The sequence below is a fragment of the Thalassophryne amazonica genome, chromosome 9, assembly GCF_902500255.1.
Source record: "Thalassophryne amazonica chromosome 9, fThaAma1.1, whole genome shotgun sequence".
Classification (NCBI taxonomy): Eukaryota; Metazoa; Chordata; class Actinopteri; order Batrachoidiformes; family Batrachoididae; genus Thalassophryne; species Thalassophryne amazonica.
The window spans coordinates 96,603,901-96,613,265 of NC_047111.1; the positions used below are offsets into that span (position 1 = coordinate 96,603,901).

General features: G+C 41.3%; 1 protein-coding gene across 1 annotated transcript in view; it reads left to right on the forward strand.

Annotated features, from left to right (window-relative positions):
- Nucleotides 1-8,584, forward strand: part of LOC117517679 (protocadherin alpha-C2-like) — a 56,955-nt gene extending 48,371 nt beyond the window's left edge. Inside the window, exon 4 of the mRNA XM_034178794.1 lies at nucleotides 7,165-8,584. Coding sequence (XP_034034685.1) covers nucleotides 7,165-7,475 — 311 coding nt within the window. The 3' untranslated portion in view covers nucleotides 7,476-8,584. The remainder of the gene's footprint in view (nucleotides 1-7,164) is intronic.
- Nucleotides 8,585-9,365: the final 781 nt, after the last annotated feature.

A 9,365-nucleotide genomic window follows, 5' to 3' on the forward strand; every position in this document is an offset into this window, starting at 1 on the left:
CACATGGTCATCAGTAGGATGGGGTAGTCTTCTAATAACAATTTTTTTGAGCCACCATTCCTCTGTTGTGAGAAATAAATATAAAGACACTGACATCTACAAAATTTACTTTTGATAGGAAAAAACTGACTTCACTTGCCACTTAGTTTTACCCTTAATGTATCAAAAAACAAAACACTAATTCATAAGGGAGATGTCTTTATGGATAAAAATATGGCATAACTGCTGCAAATATATATGTAGTTTTGCAGATATAGCTACTGATTCACCGTGCCCTGGTGTCCCCTACCTGTTGTCTGAAGAGCTTTTCTACTTGTCCTGGAATTTGGACAAGTGTTAACAGCAAACCTTGAAAAAAGAGAAAACAGAACTGGAAGTTACCTTTATGATGTATGTTATGTTACATAATGTGCAGATTAATGTTAAATGCATTCCTGGAGAGGTGAAGGTCCAGAAGTTAAAATGGTGGGCTTGACACCAGAGGAGCTTCAATTTGATCCCCCATCAGACAGTAAAATCACTAAATTCCCCTTGGGTAGGAAGGACCTTAATTCCCCAAGTTACTTCCAGTGTGCATTTGACCGCAGGCATGGCAGCGCGCTGACATCTCTGTGTGTGTGTGAATGTGAGGCATCATTGTAAAGTGCTTTGAGCATCTGTATTGGATAGAAAATCACTATAAACTGAAGAGAGTCAGACATACATATTTAAGTTATGTTTCTTTTCTTTCAGTGTAGAATTGTAGTCTATTTGGTGATTGCATGCTTCTAAATATATATTTTTAATTATTTTACATTCAAATTAGTAGTAATTCTTCTGAACACCTGATCCTGTCATACCTCAGAAGTGCAGCAGCGTAGGTCCTGATTAGCATTTGGCTGGGATAATGCTTGGGAAGACCTTGGGAAGACATTATACATGGCACATGCAAGTCATACCAGCAGGCTTTGCCAGATCCATCTTGAGGTTCCCTCGTATGCATTGAAATTATTTTGGATCCTGATTGCCACCATCAGAATATTTAAATTGCAGTCAGATGGTCCTTAGACTGCACATGGACCGCTGTCGGATAGGTGTCCCATCTCAACAGCACCCGGAGGTTTTTGAACATGTACATCACAATCGGGGCCGCCGGCCGATTTTGACCAACTGTGTGGACTCTCACAGATGGCTGTCAGAACCTTTTGGAACTGAAACCCAACACTCTTCCAATGTGCGGTGATTCATCATTCTGGCACCATTCTGCATGATTCTGGTTATGTGTGACGGGGTATAAGAGTAGCCATGTTCTTTGAAAGAGCTGGTATGGGTGGTGTGCCTCAGTGGCAACACTAATTCTGTGAGAAAATACAGACCAATTACAGACTGAGGGTTTCTTCATACTAAAGAAATGAATGTGGTTCTACATTGTCGACTGTGCTCACTCTCAGCTGAAGCTATTGACTTGGAACTTTGACAGAAGGTACATGAGAAACCATGATTGGGCCCTTTTAACATTTTAGTTTCAGTCTATATGGGATTATAGAGAATTTAAAAAGCCACAAAAAAGCACTTGAGTGTTTCGTTTAAGTGTAAAGGTCAAAGACAGTTTTACGGTAGGTGTCACATTGATGGAGTTGTTATAACCAGTGATAGTAACAGGTTACTCTAATCTGACCGCTTTTTTCAGTAACGAGTAATCTAACACTTCCAAATCAGTAATCAGATTAAAGTTACATCTACAAGTCACTGTGCCTTCCTATTATTTTTGCATTGGGGGTCAATCTCAGCATTAAACTGGCTCATGGGTGGGATGTCGGGGTTCGACTGTACTGCCCACTTTCACTGAGCTGCAAGCGTTTCCTCCGCGGTTTTCAGCAGCAGTTCTGAGTTGAAAAACATGTTGTGAAGGTGTAGGAACACGGACCCACAACAGGGGGCGTTAAATGAACGGACAATGGATAAGCCAAACACTAACAATTTAATGTTGTGAAGTGCACAACGGAATACAGACGAATACAGTTTTGGTACCACAGACAATTATATGTTGAGTGACGTGTGGGCAGGCTTGAGGATAGGAGACGTCCGTCCTGAACCGAGCCGGATCCCACACGGCCTTCACCGCCAACGGATCTGAAGAACACCGGAGCCGCCAAGTCCTGGATCCCCAGGTGGCCACCATCTCCAGCTGTCAGACCTGGTACTGCTGGCAGAGAGCAGGAACAGTTTTAATGAGTGTGAGTTCGCACACTCATTAATCCCACCGTCTGTGTTCTTTAGGGAGGGAGCACCTCCACCTCCAATCACACACTCGTGCAGCTCCTGTCTAACCACTTATCTGGTCGGGGTGTGAAGCGAAGCCGTTGCTGATCACACCAAACTCCAATCCCACCGATAAGGCACACCACATGAAAGCGGCTGCAAAAAGAGTTCAAACTAAGACACAGTTTTCAGTTTAGCAGAGTATTACCTCTTCTAGTGGCTGATTTCTCGGCGAGGAGGTGGAGTTGCAGTCCGGCCTTTATGGTGAGGTTGATGAGTTGGCTGAGTGACAGCTGGTGCTGATGATGTGTGACAGCTGTCACTCCCAGTGGCTACGACGCCCTCTCGTGCTTGAAGCCCGCACTTCAAGCAGGGCGCCATCTGGTGGTGGTGGGCCAGCAGTACCTCCTCTTCAGCGGCCCACACAACAAAACAGTCCTCATCTCTCAAAGTGTGGTGATAACAGCACACCTGCACTGAGCTTTACAAAGATATTTTTACACGTTTTTCCCCTTTATTTAAAACTCTGAGCACCGCTCTGTGTCTTCTCGGTAAAAACAGCTGATCCGCAACACATGAACAGTTAAGACTTTTTTTCCACTCAAATGCGCCTAAACTCTCTTTCTGAGGATTACATGACAAAAAAAACCTCTGATATAATTTTCTTACCTGTCAGTCTGGTCGTGTTTTCTGCATAAATAAACGTTATCCATTCTTTCTGCTCAAATGCCAAAGCAGGAACAAATCCAGATGGAAAGGGGGCGTGGGGCAGGCAGCCCCCCCCCCCCCACAACACACCCACAGTAGTAATATAATAATATTAATACTACTACTACTACTACTACTACTACTACTACTACTACTAATAATAATAATAATAATAGTAATAATTTCAACAACTACAATGTGTAGAGAGAATTTAAATGTTAGAATTTAATAGTTGCATTTATAAAAGAGTGTAGGCTAGAAATTGCAAGTTTTACTGTTACAGTGCTGTTAACAGTTAAATTTGAGGTCAAGAAAGACTGACTATTCTGTTTTTTATAAAACAAGTATTTATGTTCATTGAAGTCAAGAAAGGGTGACTGTAAAGTGAGTATTGGCAAAACCGCTTATCAATTTCATGTTGGGGTGGCAGGGGGTGTTGTCAGCAGCAGCTGAAAGTAACTAATAAAGTAACTCGTAATCTAACTTAGTTACTTTTAAAACTGACAAATCAGTAAAGTAACTAAGTTACTTTTTCAAGGAGTAATCAGTAATTGGATTACTTTTTCAAAGTACAACTCCAATTCCAATGAAGTTGGGACATTGTGCGAAATGTAAATAAAAACAGAATACAATGATTTGCAAATCCTCTTCAACCTATATTCAACTGAATACACCACAAAGACAAGATATTTAATGTTCAAACTGATAAAATGTATTGTTTTTGTGTAAATATTTGCTCATTCATTTTGAAATGGATGCCTGCAACATGTTTCAAAAAAGCTGGGACAGTGGTATGTTTAGTGTCATGATTGGGTATAAAAGGAGCATCCCCAAAAGACTCAGCCGTTCACAAGCAAAGATGAGGCAAGGATCACCGCTTTGTGAACAGCGTGAAAAAACAGTTTAAGAACAATGTTTCTCAACATTCAGTTACAAGGAATTTAGTGATTCCATCATCTACAGTTCATAATATGATCAGAAGATTCAGAGAATCTGGAGAACTTTCTACACGTAAGCGGCAAGGCCGAAAATCAACATTGAATGCCGTGACCTTTGATCCCTCAGGCGGCACTGCATTAAAAACCGACATCATTGTGTAAAAGATCTTACCACGTGGGCTCAGGATTTTTCTTTTTTTTTTCATTTATATAGCGCCAAATCACAACAGAATTGCCTCAAGGCGCTTCACACAAGCAAGGTCCAACCCTACCAACCCCCCAGAGCAACAGTGGTAAGGAAAAACTCCCTCTGAGGAAGAAACCTCAAGCAGACCAGACCCAAAGGGGTGACCCTCTGCTTGGGCCATGCTACAGACATAGATTACAGAATTCACAAAATGAATATACAGGAAATGCTGTTGGTGCACAGGACAGGAGGGTCTCCAGCTCAAATACCACACCCATCTCTGGATGGAGGTGCACCTTAAACAGAGAGAAAAAAAAACAGAATCAGGCATCAGAAAGATAAGAAATACAGTATAATTTGCCAGCATTAAACAACAAGAAAAACAGGAAATACTTCATTTCCGGCTACTAGCCCTAAGCTTCACTAAAAGACCCAGAATTTAGGTAAAGTTGAGACCACGGCCCGCTCCGTTTCCTGATAAAATGAATTAAAAGAGTAAAAAGCATAGAACTATACTATGCCAGTATGCTAGCCATACTAAAGGGAAAATAAGTGCGTCTTAAGTCTGGACTTGAAAGTCTCCACAGAATCTGACTGTTTTATTGATGCAAGGATATCCTTCCACAGATCAGGGGCATGACAAGAGAAAGCTCTGGGACCCGCAGACTTCTTATTCACCCTAGGGACACAAAGTAGTCCTGCACCTTGAGAACACAAAGCCCAGGCCGGTACGTAAGGTTTAATTAGGTCAGCTAGGTAGGGAGGTACCAGGCCGTGAACAATTTTATAGACTAGTAGCAGAACCTTAAAATCTGATCTCACTGGGACAGGAAGCCAGTGAAGGGATGCCAAAATGGGTGTAATGCCGTCGAACTTTCTGCTTCGTGTCAAATGTCTGGCTGCAGCATTATGAACCAAATTGAGAGCCCTAATGCTGGACTACGGTAAACCAAAAAATAGAACATTGCAGTAGTCCAGTCTTGAAGAGATAAAGGCATTGATCAGGGTTTCAGCATCAGTCATAGACAGGATGGGACGAATCTTCGCTATATTTCGAAGGTGGAAGAAAGTAGTCCTCATAATATTTCTAATGTGGAGGTCAAAGGACAATGTAGGATCAAAATTTACCCCTAGGTTCCTCACTTTGTCAGTGTGATGTATGACACACAAGCCTAGGCTAAGCGTTAATTGGTCAAATTGACGCCGATGTCTCACTGGACCAAGAACCATCATTTCAGTCTTATCAGAGTTTAAAAGTAGCAAGATTCTCAACATCCATCTTCTCACTGATGCAATGCAATCTTCTAAGGATTTTATGTGAATAAGATTACCAGCAGTTATTGGCATGTATAACTGACTATCATCAGCATAGCAGTGAAAGGTAATCCCAAAGCACCACAATATGTGCCCAAGGGGTGCTATATAAAGGGAGAAAAGCAGGGAGCCTAAGATGGACCCCTGTGGAACCCCAAATTTCATGTTACTAAGGTTAGAGGTCATGTTACTGTTCAAAACACAGTGAGAATGACTGGTCAAGTATGACGTCAACCATGCAAGAGCACTCCCAGTAATCCCAAAATGATTTTCCAGTCTATCAAGTAGAATATGATGATCCACAGTATCAAATGCAGCACTAAGATCTAACAGCACCATAACCATAGTGGTGTCCATTGTAAGCAGAAGCTCATTCACCACTTTAGTGAGAGCCATCTCTCAACTGAGGAACACTTCAGAAAACCGTTGTCAGTTAACACAGTTTGTCTCTACATCTACAAGTGCAAGTTAAAACTCTGCCATGCAAAGCAAAAGCCATACATAAACAACATCCAGAAACACTGCTGCCTTCTCTGGGCCCGAGCTCATTTGAAATGGACAGACGCAAAGTGGAAAAGTGTGCTGTGGTCTGATGAGTCCACATTTCAAATTGTTGTTGGAAATCACGGAAATCATGGACGTCATGTCCTCCGGACAAAAGAGGAAAAAGACCATAAATGGTAAATGGACTGCATTTATATAGTGCTTTTCCATCTGCATCAGATGCTCAAAGCAATTTACAATAATGTGTCACATTCACCCCGATGTGAGGCTGCTGCCATGTAAGGTGCTCAGTACACACCAGGAGCAACTAGGGGATTAAGGACCTTGCCCAAGGGCCCTTAGTGATTTTCGAGTCAGGCTGGGATTTGAACTGAGGATCCTCTGGTCTCAAGCCCAATGCCTTAACCACTAGACCATCACCTGCCCAGATTGTTACCAGTGCAACGTTCAAAAGCCAGCATCTGTGATGGTATGGGGATGTGTTAGTGCCCATGGCATGAGCAACTTACACATCTGTGATGCATCATCAATGCTGAAAGGTACATCCAGGTTTTGGAGCAACACATGCTGTCATCCAAGCAACGTCTTTTTCAGGAACGTCCCTGCTTATTTCAGCAAGACAATGCCAAGCCACATTCTGCACGTGTTACAACAGCGTGGCTTCATAGAAAAAGATTGCGGGTACTAGACTGGCCTGCCTGCAGTTCAGACCTGTCACCCACTGAAAATGTGTGGCACATTATGAAGCACAAAATATGACAACGGAGACCCCGGACTGTTGAACAACTAAAGTCGTACATCAATCAAGAATGGGAAAGAATTCCACTTATAAAGCTTCAACAATTAGTGTCCTCAGTTCCCAAAACGCTTATTGAGTGTTGTTAGAAGGAAAGGTGATGTAACACAGTGGTAAACATACCACTGTCCCAACTTTTTTGAAACGTGTTGCAAGCATCCATTTCAAAATGAGCAAATATTTGCACAAAAACAATAAAGTTTATCAGTTTGAACATTAAATATCTTCTCTTTGTGCTGTATTCAATTGAATATAGGTTGAATAGGATTTGCAAATCATTGTATTGTATTTACACAACATCCCAACTTCATTGGAATTGGGGTTGTAACTGTGGCAACACTGGTTGACGTGCTAAAATGTGGAACTGATTAAGGTGGCCATGGTTTGTAATCGCTCATTTTTCTTCTTTAATCACTGTACTAAGCAGCCATACTTGACATATCTTGTGTTTTTTTTTCCCCTCCTCTTTTGGCTAGATGGTGAGGGTGGTGGAGAACTATCACCCCCAGTGGGCGCTGGAGTGAACAGCAACAGCTGGCACTTCAGATATGGTGCCGGTCCGGGCTATGGCCCCCCTCAGCCCCTGAAGCCTGGCGAGATTCCTCCTGAAGCCTTTATCATCCCTGGATCTCCCGCAATCATCTCCATCCGCCATGATGCAGGCCCCGTGGATGACAAAGGTGACTTCATAAGCTTTGGCAAGAAGGAAGATGCTAAGAAGAAGAAAAAGAAGAAGGAAAAGAAAGACAAGAAGGAAAAAGGAAAGGATGACGGAGAGGAAGAGTAAAGGATAAAGTGTGGTTTGAAAACAAAGCTACCAATAAACCACTGATGACAGAGCCAGAAATAAAGCCAAATACATATTTTAGAAATGATATTTGCATAAGCACTGTACAGTGGCCAAAGCCTTATTAAACCAGGCTTGGCTCTCACATGGTAAACAGACATACTTTATCTTTATTTGGCCTGTTTTTTTTTTTCCTGAAAAATAAAGTCTAAGGCTTTAAATGCTCTTAGTCACTAGAAATCATCTGGAATAAAAAGTTGGATGAAACTGATCTAACAAAAAGCATTTTATTGGATTACATTTGACTTTGTGTAACTTAACATACCCATAATTTGTATAAGAAAATAATAAAACTCCTATTAAGGGGTATTTTAATGTATGAGCTGAAGCTGCCTATGTTGGCATCTCTGTCTTTATGCAGCCACCTTCCTTTTTGACTCAACTAGCTGGAGACAAACTTAAAATGTGAAACAGAGCCTTTTTTGTTTGAAAGAGGCCTTCTTGAATTTAAGAAAATGTGGTCTTTTGTACAAAACATGAAGTCTAACAACTGATATACATACCATCTTCTTTCTGAAGATGAATTGTCTGAAACGAACAGAACCACATAACAAAAGCTCTGTTTCAGTGTAACATAGCACAGTGCAGAGGTCGAGGACCTGGACTGGGTTGCATCAACTATGCGCAAGTTTGTTCCAAGGTTATAGCAGAAAGTAGTGGCTTTACATCTACTGCTTCATGGACAGTTACAAAGTTACCAAATTCTACTTGGGTAATGAAGAGGCATCCAAGTTAGTGATTATATTGCCTATAAGATAGTAGCCAATCAGTGATGTGAACTTTTGAATGAGGACTAGATTGGCATTATAATTAAGATTCATAAATGCAACCCATATTTGATGCTTAAAGGGCCATACTGTTCTGCATGTTTTAGTTCTTTGTCTAAGAACATGGATATGAAACATTAACCATATCCGAAAGCATGTTAATATCATTTTTGGATGAATTTTTCCTACCTTGTTGAGATCATTTCTGCCATTTGGTTATGTAGCCATGGTGCAGTTTGGTTTGAAAACTGCACTGTAATTACCATGACAATGAAATGTGGCGTTCACTGTGATCTATTATATATCTGTAGTCTTCAGAACCGATTGCAGATGCCTGCACTAAGAAGCCAAAAATACATTTTCAAGCCTCTAACCAGTTGTGGGCACAGCGAACCTAAAAGTTAACTTTGATAACTCCTAAACTGCTAACTGAAAAGGCAGTTGTAGTAGCGCTAAATCAATAAACTGCTGGAACATTCAGCTGAAGCTACCACGAGCCATTAACATTTATTTTATGAATTTACCTTAAGATGTGTTTACATTAGCTGCAAACATTAGCAAGCGACAGAGGCAAAGCGATGACTTGCCATTCATTTTCAATCAGAGTGGATGTCTTTCAGAGGCAGCAGACAACGGTCACTCTACCGCCAGCTAGGTGGGGCCAAAATAGACCTGAAGTCTATTTTATGCAATTACTGAGTAAATTCAACACGGCAGCTGCCAATCCAAGTGACTTGGCCATGTAATGTCAACTGGTTGTTTGCGCAAACAAAATGATTCAAATACGGAATATGCTCCGAAACAGTTGTGTTTCTGTGTGCATCTAATGTGTTTCTCTTATATTTTGTAAAGGTTAATGCGAAATAAACACTTCTAAATCTAAAAACACTGTTTTTGTAACCAGGTAACATCTCTGAAGTGATTTACAAAACATCTTACAGAGATGTAGCGGTTATGCCCCGGGAATGCCCATCAAGTGACAAAGCAAACTGCTTATCGTCCTCATTTGTAGCTAATGTGACTGTAGCTTTAGGCTTTCTGTGTTGGGGATGGGGTGGGGTGC